The sequence below is a fragment of the Thunnus albacares genome, chromosome 21 (assembly GCF_914725855.1).
Source record: "Thunnus albacares chromosome 21, fThuAlb1.1, whole genome shotgun sequence".
Taxonomy (NCBI): domain Eukaryota; kingdom Metazoa; phylum Chordata; class Actinopteri; order Scombriformes; family Scombridae; genus Thunnus; species Thunnus albacares.
Genome location: NC_058126.1, coordinates 13310648 through 13337036, shown reverse-complemented (window position 1 = coordinate 13337036; position 26389 = coordinate 13310648). Strand labels below are relative to the sequence as shown.

Below are 26389 nucleotides of genomic sequence, written 5' to 3'. Positions count from 1 at the left end.
GTAATACACTGCACTGCATGGAAATGTCAGAGTCATGACTCACTTACTGCTGGTACCCCTGGACTGGGCACCAACACACGCACGCACACACACACACACACACACACACACACACACAGAGGGAGCGTTGTCATTATACATATCCATTCATACAAAGTGCAGTCTGCTCATTGAATGTTTACTGCATGTTCCCTTTTTTGGTCATGTTCCACTCAGCACCAGCTGTGATGTTTAACAAAAGAGTTTCCACTCGTCCTTTGTCTGTGAGCGAGCGTGTGTGTGTGTGTGTGTGTGTTTCTGTGTGTGCGCGTGCAGGCAGGAGGGAAGTAATTGACTCTCCCTTGCATATCCAGGCCATATCCGGACTCAGGTCTCCGAGGCCTTGCAAACAGCCTCGAGCTTCCTTTACACTATCCGTCACTCCATCCCTCTCTCTGTACACCTCTCTCTCTCTCTCTCTCTCTATCCCTCTTTTCATCCCTCCTTCCTTTCGCCTCCCTACCTTGCACAGAACTGGGTATCTAACTTAAATTATTTTTTTTATGCAGACCAAAATGTATCCATAACAGTCAACAACTATCAACTAAGAGTTCCTGATATGAATCAAAATTTTATTAAAATTTAGATTTTTAGACTTTATTTAATTTAGCAAAAGTTTTTGTTTGGCTGCATGCATTTATGCAACATTTAACAATTGAGAACCTTGGCTTCTTTTGTCAAATGAAAACAAAAGGTTTCTAGTTGAAAACATTTTTATATTTATTTATTTAGCAAGGTATCAAATGAAGTGTTGCTCTGGTATTGGGTACTGAAACTCAGTCAGTGGTTCCTAACCTTTTAGGCTTGTGACCCCTTAACACAAATCAATGTCTCATCAAAGTTTATATTTATGTGAATGGAGCAGTTCGTTTCAGTTCAGCTGAGCTGCATGCACTATTTAATTTGAATAATTATAACGTCTGATGAGATGAAACTTAAGTCCAAATAAACATTGTTTTGTAGCATTTTTTTCCTATCCTGATGATTTATCTTGCAACCTCTTGGGGGGTCTCAAACCCCATGTTGAAAACCACTACTGTAGGTGATTCCTGTTGTGAGCGTAAGTGCACCCTCACCTCAATATCATTAATAAGGTGCCTGTGTATAACGAGCTATAGCTTTGGCTTTAAAGTATAGAGGTGTTGGTGAGATTATGTCTCACCTACATTATGTGTGTGAGGGTTCACAGTTTGGGAATGTGTGTGGTGTGTGTGTGTGTGTGTGTGTGTGTGTGTGTGTGTGTGTGTGTGTGTGTGTGTCTCAGGGGATGCAGAGTCGGTTGCACCCGTATGCATGGGTTCCTGACTTCACTGCGCGTTTGTTTATAGGAGGACTTAGCGGCTGCTTATTTTCTGCCGAGTTCCACCGTGAAGAGCACTGGGAGCCTTTCATCTCCCCAACGCCAGACACTGTTAGCAGTGTTTAGAGGAAAGGTAGAGCGAGACAGAGAGAGAGATAAAGAGAGATTTGTGGTCAGAAGCCGAGAGACATACACTTCAGACACAGAAACAGGAAAAACAAAGAGCAGAGGTTGATCCCATCCTTCAGCGACGACTACAGAGGCCAAGACTCTCTGAGGTTTTCCCCTGCAAATATCTCACAGTGTGCAGTGTGGGGCAGGAGATTGTGTGTGTGTGTGTGTGTGTGTGTGTGTGTGTGTTGTTGCATGTGTGTAAATTTGTGTGTTTTTGCACCCGCCTGTGTACGAATACTAAGCAGACCACCCAGCTGTGTGATTTCAGCTTGACCGGGACATGATCCTACTTATATATTCACAGAAGATAGACCATCTTTATGACCCGTGGGTTTCCAGCCGGATGTGTGTGTGTGTGTGTGTGTGTGTGTGTGTGTGTGTGTGTGTGTGTGTGTGTGTGTGTGTGTGTGTATGAAGGATCATACATCTGCTCATGATTTCCTTTTATCATATCGTCATCAAAATTATGATATTGCATTCCGCATACATGTGATGGCTCCTGCAGCGACACGTGATTTTATGTTATATTATTATCAAAGCTTTGACAAACATGCTAATACTGCATTTCAGAAGCGAGAGCTGTACTTGACACAGAAACAGCAACAATCATTGTGAATGTGACTCCGCCTTTTTCAAAGAACTGTTTGAAGTATTGGCCGCACTTAAAACGAATATTTCAGTGTTGATACTCAAATTGCTATCGGCTAATACATCGCTGCGGTTCAGGTAATTATTATAATCAGGGAAATGTAATATAAATATTTAATATTGGGATTGTGGTTAATCTCATAAGTAGCCAGTAGGCAAGTGGCACATTGTTGAATATCTACTTTCTGATACCTGATAGTTAACTGTTAAAGCTACAGTAGCTGACTTTGAAGAAAAATACCCCCACCCCTCCTCCTGGAGCCTCTACCATACCTCCAAATGATGTTCAAATGTATGAATTTAAAGTAAAACCCAAACTTCCAAACTTAATATACTGTAAATTGTAACGAAAACACTTGCCACTAGCAGTTTTTGTCACTCATAATACACATAAGCCAGTACAGTTGCAAGTCCTGTACTGTGGGAAATATAACACGCTTTGTTATACAAGTTTAATCCCAGCATCAGTATCAGCTTTCTCCCATGTCCCCTCTTTTGTAGACATATTTGTTTTCACTGTACAGGTTGCAGGCAGTAAGAACAAGACTCACTAAAGCTTGTGCGCATGTGAACGACAGGCAGTAGGAACGCCTCCTCATATAAAGCATGTTTTGAAAACAGAGATGAAGACAATTCAACCCCAGTAACACAGTGTCTCACAGTGTGTGGTGCTGGGATTTCTCTCACAGAACCACAGCTTGATTACATTCCTACCAATCAAGCTTGATTACTCCCCGATATCTCTCTAAAATGAGCTATTATCCAGAGCTGAAACTTTGGACTATACAAATAAAAATCTAGTAAACAAATTCACATGAAAAACAGATTGTTTGAACGCCAGTGGCTGAGGAAAAAAAGAAACGCTTGTTGAAAGCTCCAGAATAGCTACTACATGGACCTTGTGATGAGATTGACGTTGAAACTACTGAAGAAAATAGTCCCTAATAGTTTACTGTAAAAATGCCTTGATCTTTGAATTAGCATTTTAAAGACCAAGAACAAGATGAGTGGCACCTTCTTCTACCAGCCTCCCCACTGGATTTTTTCTTTTTTACTTTCAGCCCCCACTAATTTAACGCTTCTACAGTTTCTCTCCATTGCAGATGAGGGCAGAAGTGAAGGATTGATGGAAAAATTACAACCAAAACCCCAGTGTGTGAGGATAGTGGCTGCCGGTCATCTCATCCTTTGGTTTCACTTGTTCACAGATTCAACACATGGCCCCATAAAATGCACAAATATCCATAGTACTTCAGCAAATGCAGCGGGCCCCGAGGGAAGCATCTGTAATCGAGCCTCCCTGAGTCCTTCATTGTCAGTGAAGAGACAGAACCGGTTATAGAGAGGGGATCAGTGATACAGGTCAAGAGGGTGGGGTACCACTGGAAGCTCCCTGAACACACACACACACACACACACACTCAGATATATGCAGTCATGCACGAACCCACACGTATATAAACACATCAAGCATGAGCTACCCAGAGTCTTATTAGTAGAACAGTGAATCATTGTTTCCTAATACCCAGTGAAGAGCAGTAAACAGAGCCCTGCAGTGTGTGTGTGTGTGTGTGTGTGTGTGTGTGTGTGTGTGTGTGTGTGTGTTTCAGCCAGCTCTGCATCCATCTCTTTATTTTTCCCTTTCAACTGTTTCCCACTCTTATTTTTTCCCAGGCTTTATTCTGTCTCCAAATGTATTTCTTTCTCTGTCACGGCACTCTTTTATCTTCCCCTCTCTTCTCCACCTCTGATTTTCCTCAAGTACAGACAGCTGTATACACTTAATATCAACCAGCCATAACTATCTATCTCTTCTCTTTCTACAGAGTGTCTCCGCTGCAGAAGTCAGAGATCGTGGATATGGTGAAGAAACACGTGAAAGCCATCACGCTGGCGATAGGCGATGGTGCGAACGATGTGGGCATGATTCAGACGGCGCACGTCGGAGTGGGAATCAGCGGCAACGAGGGCATGCAAGCCACCAACTCCTCTGACTACTCCATAGCACAGGTGGGGTGCAGGCAGCATTGTGAGACAGAACGCATTCTTTCATATGCATGGCTACGGTCTTACAAATATGTTACAGGCTTTAGAGGCATATGTAGATAATGGATCCCAGTCTGGTTGTCTACCCTGTTTATGTGTCTTTAGGCAAGATACTGAATCCAAACCTGTTCACTGTTCAGTTGATTTTGATCTTTGACCTCCCTGCGGGGGGACAACTAAAGGGAGAATTTACTTACAGCGGTCTCTCAAGTATCAGTACAAACACACAGCTTTTAGCAAATGTTTGTATGCTTGGAGTGAAAGAAAGTCTCCAAGCAAAATTTGGAAAATCCCCTTTTTCTGTTTTTATTTTGTTCATTTTCAGTTTTAGACAAACTATTGAATAAATGGTCATTTTATACCAGGTCATTTTCAAAATTTAAATATTTGTCAATTCAATTTAAATTGACCTCCAGCAAGAACAGCTCATAGTTCCCCATTAATTGCTTTGTTGATAATATACAGAAAACAATCAAGTCATTAATCAATGAAAAATGCCAAACATTCTGTTTTCAGCTTCTTAAATATGAGAATTTGCAGCTTTTCTTTGTTTTATATAATAACAGTAAATTAAATGTGTTTAGATTCTGATCTGTTGCACAAACCAATTTCAAAATGTCACCATGGGCTCTATGAATTTTTTATGGGACATGTTTCACTATTTTATAACTTTTAATAGACAAAACAAATAATTGATTAATTGTTTAAAAAAAAAAAAAGACAGATTAATTAAAAATGGATTGAAAATGGATGAATTGTTAGCTGCAGTCCTTATTTCCATCATCTGTGTGGCTCAGAATTACAACTACAAGAAAATTACGTGAACAGGATAAAAATGAAATTCAAAGGAATTTCCTGATTACATAGTCTAGTCTTTTCTGTCTCTGTTTTACATACTGTGTCACTTTCTCTGTTTGAGTTGTTTATCTTTTAGCCCTCAGGCATCTTGCACAACTTCTCTATCAGTGAGCCTCCTCTTTCCTCAACTTTCCCTTTTTCCAGTCACATTCTTGATATCCTTGCTGTTCTTTGTCTTTTCTCTGATTATGTGAATATTTCTCTAACCCCTCTTTATGTCTCCTATTGGCAGTTCTCCTACCTAGAGAAGCTGCTACTGGTCCACGGGGCGTGGAGCTACAACCGTGTCACCAAGTGTATCCTCTACTGTTTCTATAAGAATGTGGTCCTCTACATAATAGAGGTAGGCGCCTCACCATCTCTGTTTAACACACACACACACACACACACACACACACACACACACACACACACACACACACACACACACACACACAGTTACATTAACAGAGACGTTTTGCAGCTGTTTGTCGACATGGCTGACAGTGATGGACGAGGTGCCCTTCTGGTGTCTGCTTTCTGTCTTTATTGCACACACACACGCACAGAAAAAAGTGTGTTTAGATCAGCAGTGATGAGACCTTGGCTCCAAGGGTCGACAGCTTTGTGAATGTGTGTGCGTGCGTGCGTGTGTGTGTGTGTGTGTGTGTGTGTGTGTGTGTGAGATGAGGGGGCACACTGCAGCCCTGGCCTGCCTGTTATGAGGAGTATTTGTCAGCTGTGCTCCACACCCCTCTTCACCCCCCCCCCCCCCCCCCCCCCCCCCCCCCCCCCCAACCATCACCCTCTGTCTGACATTAAGGATGCCAGCAGGTGCAGGTCCTCATGAGAGCCACTGCCTGTAGCCTACTGTCCTGCTCACACCACCACTCTGTCCCTGTGTGTGTGAGAGTTTCCATGATTATCTCACATGATTGGCTCCCTGCAGAGTGCTCTAGGCCAAAGGTTAGAGACTGTCTCTGTCCACTTAGTGGAGACAGAATAAGGGGGATGGGTTTGTGTGTTTTTGTGTATCTGACCTCACCCCTAGGCTGTTTGCTCCACTATATGCCCCAGGAATGCTACAACACCCATCAGCGGCCCCAAACATTTTCTCTATCTGCTCTCAGATCAGATTGTGTCTGCTCTGTGTGTGTGTGTGTCTGCGTGTGTATGTGTGTGTGTGTGTCTGTGTGTGTGTAATGGAGGTTTACCCTGGTCCAGAGTCACATTTAGACACTGTATTTTGGTAAATTAACTTCCATAAAGTCTGAGAGTGGTTTCAGCACCAGCCACAACCTGAGTTTGGAATGCTTCCTGAGTGCCAACAAGCACAGAGCTACAGGAAGTGTAACGACTCTGCTAGCACATTTTATATTTAAAAATCAATATATGCTGTGGAATAATTACTGTACTGATGAATGAGAACCACCATCTCTTTTCTGCCTCCATCTTTCACCAGTGTGTTGTTATTAGCTCTCGAACTTATGACCACATCATATTTGATTAGAGATTTTATTTGTTTCTTTTTATTCAAGGTGTCTTTACCGAAGGGTGAAAATGTTGAAAATGAGTTTCCCGTTAACCTTCATGCATCTGTGAGAATATCTGAAAGCTCAGTTGCTCTCTTCCTGTACTGTAAAATAATTAAAGTAGGATTTTTCACATCAAGAAGTCTTAAGTCTTGTAAACTGAAGTAGACCCTCATTCAGGTAGCTGAATCTTAACTTATGAACAAAATGTTTTCTCTAAAAGTGACAACAAGTGACCAACAGTTCTCTGGATTTTTTTTTTTTTTGGCTCAAGTTAATTTAAGTCATGTGTCCATATCACTTGTGAACACCAGTAAAAATTTGGCCATCTCTCCCTGCTGCTTCCACTATCAGTACCTCCCTAAGGCAGCTTTACCCTCCACTATTGTTCCTCTCATCCCCTCTCATCCCTCTCTTTGTGTTCCAGCTCTGGTTTGCCTTTGTGAACGGGTTCTCTGGCCAGATCCTTTTTGAGCGCTGGTGTATAGGCCTCTACAACGTGGTGAGTATCCGCCCTCTCTCCCTCTCGAACTGTCTCCCTCTTTTTCCATGTCTCCACTCTCTCCCTCAATCTTACCACCCCTCCCTGTTCTCCTGGATGTCAAGTGCCGTCTCTTGCTCTCTACCTATCTGTCAATCAATCTCACTCTACTTCGTCTTCTTATCACCGCTCTCTTTGCGTGCCAGAGACGTTTGTATGCGTGCATTTCTGTGTGAGAGTGTCTTCTGTGTTTTGGCGACTGCTGTGTATGCTTCTACATCTGGTTTCTAATGCCTTCAAGCTCCCCAGTTTTAAAAAGTTATGGATTTCCTTTTAGTGACGTCAGTCTGATGTGAACACTGCTTGTCCAGCTATGTCAGTAAAAAAAAAATATATATATATATATAATATATATATATATATATATATATGTTTATGTATGCACAGTGTTCTGTGGGTTTTTAATTGCTGTATGTGTGTGTTTACATGTGCAATCCAGATATTTACTGCACTGCCTCCATTCACTCTGGGGATATTCGACCGGCCGTGCAGCCAGCAGAATATGCTCCGTTTCCCACAGCTCTACCGAATCACCCAGAATGCCGAGGGCTTCAACACAAAGGTACATGCTCGCACACACACAAACCATGAGCTGCATCTAAAGTTAAAGTTAAATCTGTCATTTCTTCGCTCTGCATTTGACTTGTAATGCCTTGTCTGTGGGATTGACGAGTGATGCCTGCTGTTTGTTTGGTGCGCCAGCAAGTAAACACGAGTGGCATGGAGACTTGGATATTTCCATGGCAACCCTAATGAGATTCATAAGGCCAGAATAAGGAAGTCTTTCATTTTAGAGGGTACAGCAGCAACCCAACCTACTGTGTATGTGTACGAGTGTGCGTAAATGTGTGTGTACAGGAGGGCACTTTTGATGGCAGGAACACAGTAAAAGTTGTGTGTTACTGTGAGGAATAGCTGTTTTTGTATGTTTTTATGAGTGTGGGGGCATATATGTGTGCTTTGGCTTTAGTTTGCACTGACTTGTTTCCACTCTTTTCTCTCTACTTCTCTCCTTTTCAGGTGTTTTGGGGCCACTGTATCAACGCACTGATTCACTCAATTATTCTCTTTTGGTTTCCGCTCAAAATGTTAGAGCACGGTGAGTGACTTTCCTGAGCACCTCCTCTACATTCAGCTAGTTCTGGTGGTTAAGACTTTGTCATGAGGCATCTGTGTGTTTGTGTGTGCTCTCCACAGACTCTCCCTTCAGTAATGGTCAGGGAAATGACTACCTATTTGTTGGAAATATGGTCTACACAGTAAGCATCTTACTTTTATTTCCTATATGTGTGGGTGTGTTTTTTTTGTATCATGTTTTTATTTTTGTGTCTTTTGGCATGCAGTCATGTGCATTTTTCGAATATGCACAGTATTTGTGTACACACCAGCACTGTGTTGCTTACTCAGAGCTGTCAAGGGTCTCCAGTCAATCTAGTCTCGTCTAGCCGGACTGTCTCCTCCCCACACTCATCCATCTCTTCTCTTTATTCACTTCTCCATCTCACACTCTCGCTATCATTTTACTCCCCAAATTTCAAGTGAATATCACTGGTGTTTATTTGTTGTGGTATGTGTGTTTGTGTAGACTACAGGAGGCTGTGTGGGGGTCCGGGGTATTTTAGTAGACATTGCTGAGTTTACTATATAACATTAATGTTTATTATCTCCACAGTCGCCAGTGAACTAATCCGGTTTCTCTGTTTTGTTTTTTTATTTGCCCTCCCACTCCCCTGTGTGTGTGTGTGTGTGTGTGTGTGTGTGTGTGTGTGTGTGTGTGTAGTATGTGGTAGTTACAGTATGTCTGAAAGCTGGAATGGAGACCACCGCTTGGACCAGGGTAGGAACATTAACACACTCGAATACTTCACACCACATGTCCTGTATTTTACTCAACCGTTGATAAATAAAGAGGGGGGGGAGGAGTCTCACTCAGTGAGGTTTTCTCATAACCTAGTCTAAATGCTTCACAGTCAGGGAAGGCATGGGAAAAGATGTGGTTTACCTTGATCTCGCGGCGAAGGTTTGAGGTTTCTCAAACTGCAGTTGCTTGCACCTCTTTGTCCAACCAGTTCACTTGTGGCTGATTTTTTTTTTTTTTTCCATAGCTCCCAATATTTCAAACGTATCCACTGACAAAAGGACTCTGAAAAATGTCCAAATGTTGATTAAATTAATGAAATGAAAGAAGTTGAAATGAGTGAATGGACGTCATCACTGCTCAGACAAAGGAGGAAAATGGGGAGATTACCATCTGTTAGAAGAATAGTAAACACAGAAATAGAAGAGCGAAACAGATTTAATTTAAGATAGTTAACTTGGAGACCAGATGTCCTCATTCCTTTCAAAGAGTGTTAAATTCAAGTCATGAGAAATGTATTTTTCACTCATATACATGGCTAGTGTCAAAAGTTGAAATGTATACAGGCTATTGTTATGAATTTCAGGTTTCTCATTTACATACAGTCGAGGACACAGGCAGCACAATGTCATGGTAACTTATTCAGTATATTAACTTTGTTACTACTGAGAATTTAATAAAGAACAAACTGCTTACTTTTTAAAGGTAAATTTGTATGTGGAATTCGTCCTCATGTTTCCAACTCTAACTTTTATTACTACATGCCACAACATCTGTCAGCTCTGGCTGCTGCATGGAATTCCAGGGAGAAATGGCACCCGCTAGCAGTAATAATGCTCAAACCCAGACTACACAATGTTGGCTCTTGTGGTTATTGAGAAATGACCTGTGTCCCAGACTATCAACAGCCAGCACAAGAAAAAGCAATGAAGCCTCGTTCACACTGTTAATGTTAGCATTTATGAAAATCCTGCTGCTCACTGTCACAATCTGCCAGAGAATAGATACATACCAGATGTCTTCTTGATAAGAAAAAGAACTCATAATATTAGTTGAATGCAGTGTATGCAGGCAAACCTTGAACAATTGTTCATAAACTTTGCCTCAGTAAAATACAAAATGATGATTTAAACAAGTAAATATCTGAACAAAGGATAAATAAACAAAACTAAGAATCTGAGAGAGCATTAAGTTCCAACTTGCGTGCCGGGAGAACGTAAGCAAGAGTTGGATGTAGAGTTAAGATAACAGTAGCTCAGACATGATGATGACGTGATGGCGACATGATTTTGGCTACTGTTGGAAAGGGAGAGACAGAGATTGGCAGGATGGACAGAAGGGCGCTGACACCTTTGTCCATTCAGCTGTCCACACAACAGCCAGACAGTAATGAAGCAGGGTCCCACTGGAATTCACACAGTGTCCCCTTACAGCGGATCACAGAAAGAGGGACGAAGACAGGGGAAGGAGGGAGGGAAAGGTTGTCTATATTCGGATGAGCTGTATGTAAGCTATTTGACCTCACGCTGTCTCTCTTTTTTGTCTCTTAATCTCCATCCTCCACTGAACTCCCTCTCTTGGCTCTCTACTTTATCTCCACCCCCCTCCTCCTTGTTCCTCATTCCTTCTGTCCATCTCTGTTTTAGTTTTCCCACCTGGCAGTATGGGGAAGCATGGTTCTCTGGATGGTCTTCTTCGCTGTCTACTCCGCCATCTGGCCCACCATCCCCATCGCCCCCGACATGCTGGGCCAGGCAAGTCACCTCACCGTAAACATGTGTCAGTCATTTCAGTAACAGGGGGTAAAGGGGGTTAAAATAGCCCTTCCTTCTACATCTCTTTTCTGTAACCTCCATCACCTGCCCCTCCCTTCTTGGTTGCCAATACATGGCGCCTATGAGACTCACCTCTTGGGTGTTCCACGTCGGCACTGCTGGAGCCCTGGGGGGAGATTTATGCCCCGGCAGCCCCTCTCACCAGGCTTCCCGCACCTGCTGCGTGTCACCCGAGCCCCAGTCTTTTACTGCCCTCTGTGGAGGTGTTGACTCAAGAGGGTGGGCTGCTGCCGGTGGTGATTAGGGTCTGGTGGGGGTGAGGAGAGTGTACGTGGGGACTCCTTGATTGAGAGACTCATTTTAGAGTTTACGGATAAAGAGAGGGTGGAGCTGGGGTGCCCCACTGAGTGGGTAGAGAGTCTCGGGAGGGGAAAGGAATAGGGCCGTCTCAACTCCCCTCAGCCCATTAATTCAATTTGTGTCAGAAATCAGGAATGCGGTCAAATATCTCTGCAGCTGCTCAGTCTAACTGGGGAATGGTCAGAGACACTCAACCGGCACCCCCATCCCACCATCGTCCCCCCCTAACTACCCTATTACCTCTCTTATTTCCTCTGCTCCCGCTATCTATATTTCCATCTGTCCATGGGGGACAGGGGATGGAAAAGAGTTGTAGATTCTTGCTCAGAATAACTATGTGTAAGTTTGTGAAAATAATGTGCTATGTGTGTCCAGCTATGTATGATTTGTGTTGATAGTAGGGTGGTGGCGACCAACAGTCTGTTTTTATGATTATGACAAAGTGGAGAAAATCATTTAGCATGCCTTCATCCTCACAGTGTATAAAGACCATGTGATATACTGCATGTCCAGCCCTGTAAAAATGAACTGTGTGCCTCTGCATGTAGGTTTTTGTCACAGAGACAAACGTAGTGGATGTGTGGATCCAATTGGATTGTCTGTGCCTTGGTTGTGATTCCAGCTGCTGCAGAGGATATTTCCTAATGGTTTTCCAATTAATTTTCCTTTTTGCCTCTCCCTCTGGGAGCCAAATTGTCTCTATATCTCTGGATCCAAGCACGGGACACAGGAAACACATGATACAGGCAATAAAATTGAAGTTAGGGACGTCACGGTGCATGAAGTGTTTGTGCCTATTGACTTTAAAGTTCACGCCTAGAGACTAAGCCTCAGGCTTGTGAAACACTAAAGATAACCAAAGGGGACATGTTGGGTAATAAAGGCAAAATTGGAGGGATTTACAGTAACAGGCGAAGACAAGTAACAGAAGATACAGTCGCATAATGAAAGGAAGTTGTGAAAGAGTAAGATTGGAGGGAACCACAGGAGAAAGAGATGTGTGGGAGTAAGAGGTAAGACAGACAGACAGACAGGCGGTGGTTAGATGCATGATTAATCCCTGAAGACAGACTGAGGATGAGGGTCATAGGTCAGTGAGCCAGGCTGCAGGGACAGGTAGGGGGGATCTGTGGTTAGTCACCAGCATTTTCGTCTTTAAGCATCACAGGAGCATTGTATTTCAGTTATGGGAATACTGTGTTAAATCCAGTTTGTGGTTTAGATACGGGGTGTGAGAAAGCTGTTAAATATGTTTGGCTAACATTAGGGATTTTCAACTTCGGCCAACTCTGAATTTTTTTTTTTTTATGCTGTATATGGCTTTCAGTGTGCCTTGTCTCAAATTTCTCTCTGCCTTCGCCACATGTGTTTCTCTGTGCTCACTGCAGAGAAAAATGACTTAATACTCAATCTGAATTTATATACGAGCAAAATAAATGGAGCCTGTGTGTTGTCATTGCAGGCTGGCAGTGTGATGCAGTGCTGGCACTTCTGGCTGGGCCTGGTCCTGGTGCCTACTGCGTGTTTACTCAAAGACTTTGCTTGGACAGCGTAAGTAAAACACATTTAATATAAATACATGGGAAATCCATACAGAGACTATTTAACTTAACCGAAGCGTTTACATAACCCATATTGAGTCTGTGTCAACACTTAAGCACACTTTACATTATGAATCACATGTGTCTGCGAACTAAAACACTCAAACTTTCCTTTATGTGTCTGATGAGCTTATTTCTGCTTTGCAGCACACGTCGCACTGTGAGGAAGTCTCTCTTGGAGGAGGTGCAGGAGTTGGAGGCGCGAGCCGTCGACCCAGGGGCAGCTGTACTTAGGGATGCCAGCGGCCGCAGGTATGTACAGCACACAGCAAATCAACATAGGGTCTCATCTGCAACCAGTTTTTTTATTTGTGTCAACAATCGGATTATTCTGTTGGTTTTTATTAGTTTTTTTACTTCCATTGCATTTATTTTTCTTATACGGTTCCTACCTCATCAGTCAAATACTGTAGCCACATATGACACAAATATGTGTTCTGAAAGCTTTGTTACAGGATGATTTTATACAAGGTTCATTCTAGTAGCGCTACTCATACAGTTAGTTAAGAGACAATCATTATTTATATTATCATGTTTCTGTATGTGTGAAAAATGACATGTCTGACTCCCCCGGTGGCACTGTCCACAGGGCCGAAGCCAAGGCTGAGGTCCCATAGAGCCAGAGCTGTCACGTGCGCACAGAGGTAGTTACTGGGTTTGACCTCTCCCACTGTGTGAACTGACCTCAAATGACCTGCAAGCTGATTTGGAGTGGCCTTCACTTGTTTTCCTTTTAACTGAGTTGATATCTCTCTATCTCTCCCTTATTACACATTCTCCTTTGTTTTCAGTATAATTTTTTACATGCCATTTTTCTTTTTCTATGTCCATAAATGTCTCCATCTTTGGAATTCTTCATAGGTGGATCAATATGAACTGCTGCACAGACCTGGTGTGTTTACTGTAGTCTGTAGTTTCAATCGCTGTGATTTAGCCTTGTGTGTGTGGTGTCACTAAAGATGTGTTAGAACTGATCACGTTGTTTAGTTTTGGGAGAAATCTGTTTTATTTATAGATGCTGTATGTAATTAGGATTGTAGTGGTTTGAACACTTACCAGCAGTGGTGGAAAGCAGCCATGTACGTTTACTCAAATACTGTACTTAAGAATAATTTTGAGGTACTTGTACTTTAATTATATGTATGTATGGCCTACGTTTCAGAGGGTACTTTTGCACTTTTTACTCAGATCAGGTTCTCAGATACAAAACATTTGACCGACAAATAAAACATGATAGTTTTTATATATTTAACTACCCAACAGCAGATAAAGTAGTTCAAATTAACCCAACCCCAACCAGTTACTACATTAAAAAGCTGCTTATACATGAATACATCAGTTAAAATAATCTGATAATATAATTTATATAAGAATTAAACACACTGAAAGGGTCCATTCTGCATTTTGGTATTTTAATTTTGATGCTTTATGTATAATTTTGTCATTAAACTTCTTACTTTTAGTTAAGTACATTTTTTGAATGCAGGATTTACTTGTAACAAAGTATTTTTGCACTATGGTAGTGCTACTTTTAATTTGATAAAGGGTCTGAGTACTTACTCCATCACTGTTTGCTAGTTGTATGATGCTCTATAATGCCTAAAAAAATAGATTTCAGTCAGTTACCATGACAAGCTGCTTTCTTAGAGCAGTTTGGTTCTTGAAAGGAGAGAAGTCTGAGGTATGTTTTCAGGTTGGAAAGGGAAGGCTGAGTTACCACACCACTCCTCCCGAACCTTACGCAGGGCCCCGTCCTGGACTCACCCTGCATATAAAGCCAGGGAAGCAGGACTGGATCCTTGAGTCCTCTCCATTTGGAATAAGAGGAGTAGAGTAGGGGTGGGCAGAGAGGCAATGGAGCAAAATGGAAAAGAGCACATCTGTGTTTGTAGTTCCTGGGGAGGTCCTGGTGTAGGCATGGGAAAGGAGTGGAAAGGTAGAGTACAGGAGAGTCTCGGGGGAAGAGTTCAAACGGAGCACATCTTTGGGCCATTTTGAATCCAGAAGGAGGCCTGACAGAAACATCACAACAAGGGAAAGGACAAGTTGAGTCGTATTGATCCGTCAGACTTTCATTTATTTGTCCAACCACCATTTAGTCTTTTATCATTCACTCGGCACTGTCATCTATCTAACAGACATCATTTTCTTTGGCCAAAGACTCCTTAAGCAAAGTTCAGAGCCCTTGATTTTTTTCCCCTTTTTTGACAAACACTTCAGTGAAGTTTCCAAACAGTTACTTACAGTAATTTCAAAATTTCCTAACTACTTGCTCCAATTTTCTGTCCTTGAGGAGGGTGGCTCTAGTCCATAACTACTCTCTTGATCATCATATCAGAGCCACTGAGCAAGCGCCAGGGAAACCCCTCTTGTGTGAATTTAATGCTCCATTGGCAGATAAATGTCGAAAATATATCTTTTCAAATAAAATTGCTAGTGCAGTACATTTACACCCAACACCTATGGCTTTAATAGCTGCAATGATGGTGATGAGACTGGAGAGACGGATATGAACTGAAGAAGTATGTGTGCATGCGTGCATTTGTGTGCAATATCTGGAAAGGCCTTAGTTATTTTTGGTCACGGGAGGAGAGGAGCCGTGACGGCGTGTGGTCTCAGAACAGAGGATCCAGTCTTCTTCTTGGAAAGGGGGAGAAGAGAGGAGAGGAGTGAAGAGTGGGGGGGTGGTGAGGAATAGTTTACTGTGGATGTCCTCTTACCCTGCGGCAAGTTTATGACTTACTGTTGGGTTAAATTAAATGTCAGAAGCACTCAGATCTACCTCCTACCCACCTCTGGGTTTTAAAACCGCTCAGATTTTGTTAGTCTATTGATAAGTGTTGATCCCCAAAGAAGAAATTTAATTCTGGCTCGTATCCTTCATATAGGAGGAGTGTCTTAAAAGTTGTTAGACCTCCCGCTGGTTGGAGCTGAGAGCATAAAGAAATATAAAGGCACTGAGGATTCTGATTTAAGAAATATTTCACAGTAGCTAGTAATGGTGCTGTGTCGTAGTGCAAGTAGTGAAAATTCTCTTTAATTACCTACTTTATAACTGAGTGTTTATGTGACACTACTGGAGTAATTGTTCTGTCTTTCCTTTTCCTGCAGTCTAAACGAACGAGCCCATCTGCTGACAAGAGTCTTTAGGAAAACGCCTTCAAGTGTAGGACGCTCGAACTCGGTGCAGCAGACTGTGTCACGTGAGTATCTTTTTCTAAACGTACATACTTCAACGTTATCCAAGTTTGATAGCTGGTACCTGGCTGTAATTTAAGTTCAAATATTGTCGACCATTCTCAGTGGCTTCAGTAACCTCTAAGTGGAAAAGAGAATTGTGTTTGTCTCACTTCACTCTTATTACATTTCTTGTGTCTTAAAAACACACATACATACATGTTCATTATAAACTAAGTATGCAGAAGAGGAGAACAATAAGTTATGGTCTGTTTTACATATCTGTTAAACCAAACATGGAGCAATTTGAACCAGAAAGCAACTCTACTGATAGAGTACTGATAAAACTGATAAAAGAGGACCTGAGTCCTATTATTTGCATAATATTTGGCTAAGAACACACACACTGAGTGACCAGCAAAATAAACCCCTTATGATTCAGTAGTTGCAGTCTTTGTTGTTGTTTTCTGGCGGAGAGATTTAGATTGTAGTTTCTGGTGGAAGTAAAAGCACAGCCAACAAAATGTGAAGTAAAGTAAACTGCACTTTCTGTTTTTCTGTTTAACATTTGAAATCTGTCTTCTTCTCTCCCTCTGCAGATGGTTATGCCTTCTCTCAGGAGGAGCACGGCGTGGTGTCCCAATCCCAGGTGGTGCGCTCCTACGACACCACCCGCCAACGCCCCAGCCTCTAGCCCCGCCCCAGACCAAGGCTTCAGCTCACCGTAGCAATGGTTGTCAAGGTGACAGCGGAGACAGACTTATGTGACACCCTCACGCCGGGTGACCGACCCCTGCTGTGGCCTTACGGGAACACTGACCTGACCCCTGGACAGGGGTGGGGGTCACGGTTAGGCGTGGAGGCCGTCGCTGGCGCATGGAGGACTGACTTGAGAGAAGGGACCAGGCCGACTATACGGAATAAACATTCTCCAAACTCACACAAGCTGCACAGGCATGAGCAATCATATCCACGCACAAACATGACAAGTCAAACTCAGAGACTGCTTCTCATATCTGTATACCCCACAGACTGGGTTTGGTTCATGTTAATGTGCGTTAACGTGTGTGTGTGCGTGTGTGTGTGTGTGTGCATTCCAGTGCGTCTGTATCTGCCTGTGCATGTGTGTCTGCACGCATTTGGCGCTCCTGTGTTTGTGTGCATGTGTGTGTCAGTTTGCGCGTGTTTGTGTGTGTATGTTAGCTTCCACAGTTCTGTCTCATCTCCCTCTCGTGAGGTGGGTTTAGCTAGTCTGTCATCACATGCCGACATGGAGGAGGGGACGTCAAAATAAACACACACACACACACACACACACACACGCACACACAGACGCAGATGAATTCCTCAAAAAGGGAGGGAGAAAGGCATAGACCAAGGACCACCGGAGCCCTGCACCCCCTGCACCAAACCTCGTCCCATTGCAGCACCAAGCCTCACTGCCAAACATCACAGTGATGTCACTGAGGCAAGACGCTCACCCTAAACTGGACCACCACCCTGCAACGCCTCCTCACCCCGCCGTTACTTCCTCTCCCTCCTCTTGCTTATCTCTCTCTTTCCCGTCATTCCTTCCTTCCTATCTCTCCATCTGGCAGCCTCCTCGTCTCTCCTCCTCTGTGGCACAAAAATTCCACTTAGTTTTTTTTTTGTTTTTAATTCCGACCGCTCCTGTGATTCCTGATGCCACCTGTCTAGCATCGTCAGCTGACATAGAAGCAGCAGCAGCAGCAGCAGCAGCAGCCTGGCATTAGAGCTTCCTCCTTCAGTTCTGTTGGACTCCCACTCTCTACTGGACAGTGTTTCTTTCTTTTTATTTTTTATTAAAGTGGACATGTGTATGTGTTTATAATTTCTTTTTTCATTAATGCCTGTTTTTGTACTCATTTACGTCTTAGAAGGAATATTTTACTTGAACTAGTGCTAATAGGCGTCTGAACAGAAGGGATCTGATTGAGACACTTGCGTGGATCATGTGTTTTTCTGGCTCTGGGATTTGTCTGAATGTAGAGTCTATTGTCCTTGTGCTTCCTGTTGAGGACACTCTGGTTCAGGAATGCAAGACTGAAGGGTCGGGAGGGGAGGGGGGTTGTCCATCCGAGTCCTAAACATTAAATCTAATCAATCCATGGCCTGACCAAATGTCTCTGTCTCCTGACTGTAAGCTCACTACTCATGCACTCATGCATTTTCTGAATAACAGTGAAAGTACTTGGGGGAGTTTTGTGCTGAAAATAGAGAAGAAAAAAGATCAAAGGGGATGATTTGTGCATGAAATACTTATAGTTTCATATATTAACAGAATCAAACCTCTCCCACGCTCCCTTTCTGAGCTCAGGAGAGTTGGTGTAGACAGACCATTAGCAGATTAATACCCCCCCTTCCCGTCCCTGGATGCTGGAGTCCAACTGGAGATCCCTTTCCCACCCACCTTCCTGGATGCGTCCCAGCCCAAACCCGACTACAGCTGCTCCAGTATGGAGAATCCATCGGACTAGCTGGAGCCAGAGAGCCATTTAAGTTTCTCAGCTCATCCCCGGTGACTCCCTGATGGCCCGCTCCGCTTTCCACATTAGCCGAGTTTCTGGAGAAGCCTGCCAACACTGCACCTCCACAGGCTCAAAGACGTCGTCATAGTTTTTAACTGTCAACTGTTGTGGTTTATTGTTTCGGGTGATGTGACAGGTATTCGTTCTGTCCACCGTGGGTGGTAGAGCTGTCTGTAAGTGTGTGTGTGTATATAAGAAGTGTTTCTAATAGCTTAAGTATGTGTGTGTGTTTCAAGGGGATTAAGAATTTGAGACACTTCTGTGTGCAAACCCATTCACCACACAGCTTTGTGAACCAAGCCTTGTCTCTGAGCATGTATGTATGTAAATATAACTCACCTGGAGGGGCCATGGCAACAGAAAAATCTCCCTTCATGGCTTTAAAAGCACAAAACATGTATATTTATGACAGACGAAGGTAAAAGAAGCTCTCAAAACACTGCTTTCTGTTTTAAAAGTTGTTTATTTTCTCAAATTCATATGAAAAATGTCATTCCTGCATCATCAAATCACTGTATTTCACAGGGAGCAAACACATCGGATCTAAATGAATCCACCATTTTACAGATGTTCTTATTTTATCGCACACAAGCTGCCTACTGTATCTTACAGACACTGTGCTCGGAATACAGATGAGGTACACAGACGTACCAGTTTCAGCACTATGGGACATCTTTGGCTGCACGCTCAGTGGAGCAGCACATTCCTGAAGTTGCATGTTACTGAGTTACCAGTCATGTTACAGACCCAGCTGCACAACAGTACACAGAATGGCTGACAAAACTTTCACTCCGTTTTTTTTTTTTTCGTTTTTTTTTCTCACATGAACAACCAGTAACTGCCATTTCTGTTCCTTTCTAATGTGGAAAATAGTGACTCAAAGCTGCCCTGGAGCTACCCGTGCCCTCAGCTAATGCACTGAACTGTGGGAGTGTTAAATACACACACACACATACACACACACACCTCTCACAGGAGAGAAGTGAAGGGGGTATTTGGCAGAGTTTTCGTTGTATAATTAACTCTAATCTTCAGAGGACTGCCTCTCACTCCCTCTCTATGTCACACACTCACACTTCTTAGGTACATTAACTGCCAGCCTTGCATGAATATTTTCATTTTTGGGGTCTGAGTGTGTTTCCGCTCAGGGCAGTTGGGGCAGTATTTTTTTGTTTTTTGTGGGGGGGGGGGGGGGGGGGGGGGGGGTTCTTTTTGGGTGGCAGGAGGGGGGTTATATAGTAGGGTGGAGTGTTACAGTCTGTGTCCTGTGTTCACTTCATTAGAGTTTAAATGGTCTACAGGGAGATTGTGACTGCCTTTCACATCACACCACCTGCATTTCCCATTACATGCAGTTAACTCACAGTTACTCATACGACCACATCCCTCCACACTTCACACACGTACAGTACAAACATCTTTTCACATGCTTCATTTCCTCATACTTTAAACGCAAACAAACATATTCTGTATTGTATACCATTCACAATCATTCACAAGTGCAGATGTGCACATGGCATAAACACAGCATGTGGTCATAATTCTTTTTTTTGCTTGAATATCCACTTTACATACAGTTCACCGCTATAAATCACCCAGTCATCACTCATTCCTACACATATAAACCAACAAATCTTTTCTTTCTCTCTCTCACATACACATACATGCAAACACAAACACATGCACAGTCTTTATTTGAGCTGCAGGCTGCACTGAGCTGTGCATTATTACCCATCTGGGCTGTGTAACCCACCATTATGCAGTTGTTTATGCATCCATCTTACCCCATCGTAGGCTGAGCTTAGCTCATTCCAACTTGCCAAGAGATCATATGACACACTAAACAGACACACACCACTCACAATAGCAGAGCAGGCCCTGCTGCCAGTAACGGCTTTATGAGTCCTTCATGTGAGTCTGACTCTTGCCTTTCCTTTTCCACTCTGGCAGTGTCCACTGAAGGTCTCAGGCGCAGCCCGCACAGGTTAAACTTCACAAGTTAGTCTTCACAACAAAGTGGCAGAGTGGTCTGCAGGTTGGCCCCTCATCACACAGTCACTGGAGGGTATTTCTGGTCACTGGTGACACTGGACCCACCGGTGGGAGGAGGACAGGGGGACTGCAGGGGTCTGTATCCTCCCTGGGTGGGGTCCAGGAATGCTGCGGCAGGGGCCACAGGGTGGGCGTAGCCGATGTATTGCGGGTGTAGGAACTGTCCCTGATGAGGCATGATTTGGGTGGCCTGCTGGCAGTTGAGTACAGAGAAGTTGGTGGGCATGTTGACGAAGACGCTGGCGTCAGGGGGCAGGCAGCAGGAGGCCTGCGCCCGCATGAGAGGGGCAGCGGGGCGGGAGGCAGCGGGCGGGGCAGAGGAGCTGGACGAGGTGGCTGTGCTGGACTGGCGGGAGGATGAGCCTCTAGAGGTGCCCGCACTGGACATCATGGGAATGGTTTCCAGGAGGCGCCCACCGCTGGCACCGCCTCCTGATGCCCCTCCTGATGACAGCTCCTGTTTGGGTCTGAGGCAGCGGCAGCAGCACACAGCAACCACAGAACCCACCAGGATGAAAGCCACAAACACCGAGCCCACGATCAAGAACGGCACATAGATGGGAACTACAGAGAAAGAAAAAGAGAACACTTTAAATAGCAGCTCACAGAGATGCTTTTGTGGCAAAATATTGACTTCTAAGTGAAGGTTTAACTTCAAAGAAATACCGGCGCACATTCACATGTCTTGCTTCTCTGCACAGGCAAAGCTCCTACATGTGAGGGGAGATTGAGTAAGACAGTGAAACAAAAGACTGTGCAGAGAAGAGTGTTTGGACTAGAGTAGAAGAATGGAAGGTACACTGGGATTGGGTCCCCAGGGAGCCTCGGGCTCTCATTAGCAGTTATTAACTTTGTTTTGATCTGTTTTAATCCTCAGCGCCCTGCTGTGTCTACAACCTCCTCGACCCTGCACCCATGTGTGTGTGTGTGTATGTGTGTGTGCTTGTGCGTGTGTGTATGTGTGTATGTTTGCATGGGTGACATTCTTAAGCCAGGCTGCCAGCAGATATTTGTGACCCCTCTTTTTCTTCGGCTATTTATGACCAGCCCTTTGAAAATAAGTTACTCAAGTTGAACTACAGTACTTGGCTTCTGCTTAAAGAAGGGTATTAAAGTTGACTGATTTAATGTAGCTGAATGGGAGGTTATTCAGCTCTTTAAATCAAAGGAGCGAGCCCATTCCTTCTCACTGACCTTTTCTGCCTTTATATTTAAACCAGCAAATCATACTCCCAACAATGGGCTTGTATAAAACCTACAAATCTACCAATAAGAGCATCATTTTATGAAGTCATGAGGATCTCAGTTCCAGTTGGATGTCTTTAAACTTGATAAGTGAGCAGGATAAGCTCCAACAACAACCTTGAAACATGATCAACAGTAACTTTCCTTTAAAAAGAATCATATTTTTTTGCTCTAACTGTACTAATGGCGAAGGCGCAAACTAGCGGACATTGTTGGCACAAACGGGGCAACAGGCGAGATGAGGTCACTCCCGAGGTGTTTCCCTCAAATGTCCATTCCCATGCTCGCTCTCACAGACACCTTGCAAACACAATAACGGCCATGTTACACTATAAGTGATTAGTTGTGTTTTATTGTTCCCACAGGGTGTAGTTATTTTCCGCTTTGAATGTGCCCGTGTGTTCGGAGGTGTAACTGTATGCCAACGAGAGAGAGGCAGCAACTGGCTCCAGTTTCCTTTTGTCTCTGGGTTCTTTGAAATACATCCATACGGCCTTGAGAAACGTTTCAAAATGCTCATCAAAAGTAGCCAGGTATTAAAAGGATTACTGTTTGAGACCTGCTAAAAGCTGGAGGTCCAAGTGGCAAAACACACAGGCTGGTGGCAAAGGAGGCCAAGAGAGGGTGACATGAAACAAACTAGGACCTTGACCCATTTCCCTTTTGACAAGAAGAGGGTGTCAACTTCAGAGGTACCTCACAGCCACACACCTTCCAATAAACAGGTTTTAACAGGGACTCTTTCTATAAGTGTGTTATGGAAACACACATATATAAGTTACAAAAAAAAGAGCAGAAATGTCCCAGGGAGCCTTTTCACTGCCCTCTTTTCCTGCACTTATATGGCCTCCACCTCAACATCTCCGTTTCCACTGCAAGGCTGATGAGGATTAGTAATTGCAAAAAAACTTCTTCTTGTGTTACTTCATCCCCGCTTTCAATGCAGAGTCCAAAATGCTGCACTGTAAATCAGCGATGAAGGGAAAAAAAAAAAACACTTAAAGTTCAGTGTGCACAGGGGTGGAAGAGGGACTAGTACAAGTAATAGTCATGCATTCAAACTCCAGCTTAAGTAGAAGTACAGAAGTTTACTGAAAGTATCAAAAGTAAAACAGCTGAAACCTTTATCAGATATGACATTATTAGATTTTTACTGATACGTCGATGATTAAGTAGCATTTTACTGCTGTAGCTGGTTGAGGTGGAGGTAGTTTTAAGTAATTTATATAATGTGATGAAATTAGTCCAGTTTTTTTCCCAACATAGGGATTGACTCCTCTGCAAAGGGTCACAAGATAAATCTTAGAGGTCATGAATTGATTAATGAGGTAGCAAAGAAGAATCTTAATCTTTGTTTATGTTTTTCTGTGTCTGTTTGTGTCTGCGTGTTGGATAATTTTACTTCTTTGGGCCTTGAACGGTTAATGAAATGAAACCATCTGAAAAGTTTAGAGGGGAAATCAATCTTAGTGGAACTGCTAACAACTCAGATATCTAAAACGTGAGGAGCTCGAGCCAGAAACTGCTTTTTTTGTAAAAGGTCTCATGACAAAACTGGGAAACACTGATGTAATATTGTATTTTATAAGCTCATTATATGTTTTTAATGTAATATGTTTTTAATGTAATATCTAAATCAAGTAATGAGCGACAAGCTTCCAGATAAATGTAGCAGAGTAAAAAGTAGAGTATTTCTTTCTGAAATGTAGGGAAGTGGAAGTATAAAGTTGCATAAAATGGAAATACTTAAGTAAAGTACCTCAAAATTGTACTTATGCAGAGCACTTGAGTAAACATACATAGCTACTCTCCACTACTGTTCTCACTTTGACAAATTCAGGACTTGACTGCTTACAACATTTCAAGAAAACACTTTATGTCTTTACCTCCTGCTACTATGTGTGATTTTCTCAGCACAGAAATCACTTTTTGGTGCACATGGGGGTTGAAACACTCCTATTGTTCCTTGTCACTCTTCCACACCTGTTGCTGCAGTTGAGCTGTGGCAGCCATGCTGCAGTAACAGCAGCCCCCTCTACTAAGCTCTTGTTTTGGGCACAGTCTTTGTGGCTGGCTGGTTTGGCTGGCTGGACTCTCCCTTGTCTCTCCCTCAGCTATCCCACGGGCATTCTCCTATTCCTAAATACCATATGTTTCTTCATGTTGAGCACATTAATAATTTCCTGCCTGTTATTCATTGACATCACAGTGTGTATCTTTGCTGGATGATTAATAGGCTGCAAGCATATGAAAAATGAATAAAATGCAACAGAGCTGGGCTGTGCATTAAAAAAACACACTTTCTTTCTTCTTAGAGAGGAAAAAAAAGCTGCTTTTCTTTAAGTTATTTTGGCTGGAGGCCAATGAATGAAATGTATATACCTCTTCCTGCTGTGATAAGGCATGATAGTCTTAGCAAATGACAGATTATAGCTGGAGGTCCAAGAGAGGGCATAATATCCCCCAGGGAAATATGAAGTAAAGCCTGTGTTGCCTTTTTCTCTGATGTTCAATATTTGCTCCATTTTTTCGGGGTGCACTTATCTCCTTGTTCATCTTTTATTTACGTTATGATGCAGCTTCAAGAGGCTTTCTGGTAGATTAACTTATGGGAATGTAAGCAATGATGAAGGGGAAGAAAATGTGTGTTTTGTCACCTAATCCACCAGATAAGTTGGAAAGTATTGGTTTAATGTTTTGCTGTGGTTTTGGTAATGATGCCTCTGTTAAATGCAGGTTACATGTGTATATATGGGTGTCTTGATTAAAGCAGGTCTGAGTGTGAATCCCTAGAAAGCCCACAGACACCAGAGAGACTGCAGCAGGGGAATAGAGGAGGATCTTGACGATGGGAGAGGGAATCCACGAGTCTGGAAGGAAATGATACATAACGCGATTTGTGTTTTTTATGAACAGAGCTGTCAGCGCCTTTTGGTGAGCCACTGTCCAAGATCCGGTCAAGTCCAAACTTGATCCCCGTGGGGACAGCGTGATCTGAGCCCGGCCCCTCTGCACTGTTACAGGCCAGAACAAACACGGCTATTTATAAAGTGCAGCACGGCACAGTTTGCCATTTGTGAGCGCAGTTAACTGGTTTTTTGGAGGAGTCTGCTGTCTCCTGTGCAGCTGTCGTTGCCAACCGGGACAGGCAGTAGATGAACCTCTTAACAGGGAGATACTGTGGGTCTGTTGGGTTTACGAGAGGAAACTGAACCCTGTAATAGGCCTGCACTTCACAATATCAAATTTAAGACTTCTTGTGCATGCGCTTTGGGCATGGCGTCAACACTGTGTTGCTATTGTGGTTTCTAAGATACTTCCAATTAAATTAATTTGGAATCTGAAGTGAAGGGAGACACAACACTGAAGCAACAGCTCAATTAGTTTTAGTTGATTCATTGTCTTTGACATACTTCTCAGTCTTTCTTTCTCATAAATAACAATGAAGTCTATAAAAGGGATTATAGGCATTTACTGTGACAGTCACCACACTCTAAAACAACCTGTCAACACATTCAAGCCAGCAGAGTCACTGCATCACTTTTTAAATTTAGCTTTTAGATATTTTTCTTTTTTGTTTATGTCTTTTTTTCGTTGCATTTCGCATTTGCATTCAATATACATCCAGGATTTATTTGTTTTAAGCACGTAAGTACTATTATTTGTGGTAGAAGTGGTTGCAGCAGGAATGGGTTAACATGTAAACTCAAAGAAATTATAGGCTAATACCTGCACCGGAGTCCTTGTTCTCTTTGCTCTCTGTCCCGGGCTCCTGAGCCTGTCGGTCGTTGTCGCAGCTCCCCTGATCCAGCCGTGCGTCCGTGCTGGAGCAGCAGTAGCGCAGCTCGCACTTCCCGCAGCAGATGATCGCGTCCTCTGCATCGATCTTCTCCGGGCACTGGAACCCTTCTTTCCAGACTCCCTGAGAGTCGTGCCAGCCGTGGCAATACTCCCCGCTGGCTTTCACGTCGATAATGACCAGGAGTAGAGTCACAATCACGGTGACGGACATAGGGAAACCTCCTCCCCACATCCTCGGCCAGGTGGCCCGCGGCCGCACGCTGGCGCACTGGGAGAGAGAGACGGAGAGGCTTTCAATCCCCGCGTCTGACCCGGTGAGAGAGGTGATACGGTGGAAGAGTGCGATGAAGGAAGTTGAGGGGGTGAAGTGAGAGGGTAAGAAACCACTTAGAAGCTGTCATTTGTTAGAGCAATCCCGTGCGTAATTCAGATCCAAGTCTCCAAAAACGACTCCGCCGTGTAGGTGATTATCCTCTAGTTGTACAAAACACTCACTTATACTATTGAATGGTCACACAAATTATATAGTACTATATAGATTCCAGCTGTAAACCGTCAAAGCCACGGGTTAAATCCAGTATGGAAAGACTAAATGATCTCCTTTGGCACTGCAGGGAGGCTGCTCATGTCTCCTCTTCACTCTTCAAATGACTTTCCACAGGGATGCAGAGAAACCAACACTTGTAGTCTGATCCATGGGCGCACAGCTGCAGTCTATCCTGAGTCCTCTGACCGCCAGCCCCGTGCGCAAAGAAAACTTTTCAAACTTTTGTGGCGTGGTCCGCATTGTTGAGCGTCAAAAGTCAGTGAACCAGGTCTGGGCCAGTCTAGCCTGATTGAACTAAAGCGCGCAG

At 43.4% G+C, this 26389-nt stretch overlaps 2 protein-coding genes across 12 annotated transcripts in view; one reads left to right on the top strand and one right to left on the bottom strand.

Moving 5' to 3' along the window:
• The window catches only part of atp8a2 (ATPase phospholipid transporting 8A2), a 51047-nt gene extending 33547 nt beyond the window's left edge, over positions 1-17500 (top strand). For 9 of the 11 annotated variants that reach the window (XM_044339622.1, XM_044339621.1, XM_044339623.1 and 6 more), the window contains 12 exons: positions 3988-4171; positions 5298-5408; positions 7004-7078; positions 7557-7679; positions 8138-8216; positions 8315-8376; positions 8898-8954; positions 10622-10729; positions 12573-12661; positions 12859-12963; positions 15823-15914; positions 16488-17500. In XM_044339622.1, the coding sequence (XP_044195557.1) occupies positions 3988-4171; positions 5298-5408; positions 7004-7078; positions 7557-7679; positions 8138-8216; positions 8315-8376; positions 8898-8954; positions 10622-10729; positions 12573-12661; positions 12859-12963; positions 15823-15914; positions 16488-16582 (1180 nt within the window). In that variant the 3' untranslated portion in view covers positions 16583-17500. Of the gene's footprint in view, positions 1-3987; positions 4172-5297; positions 5409-7003; positions 7079-7556; positions 7680-8137; positions 8217-8314; positions 8377-8897; positions 8955-10621; positions 10730-12572; positions 12662-12858; positions 12964-13300; positions 13356-13572; positions 13604-15822; positions 15915-16487 lie in introns of those variants that run through there. The other 2 variants (XR_006399757.1, XM_044339624.1) reach the window with 2 other exon arrangements.
• Positions 17501-19643: 2143 nt separating this feature from the next.
• Positions 19644-26379, bottom strand: LOC122972512 (protein shisa-2). Its single transcript, XM_044339681.1, has 2 exons — positions 25464-26379; positions 19644-21053 (listed from the first exon to the last, which is right to left on the bottom strand). Exons 1-2 carry the CDS (start codon positions 25765-25767, stop codon positions 20485-20487), a joined length of 873 nt encoding a protein of 290 aa, XP_044195616.1. The 5' UTR covers positions 25768-26379; the 3' UTR covers positions 19644-20484.
• Positions 26380-26389: the final 10 nt, after the last annotated feature.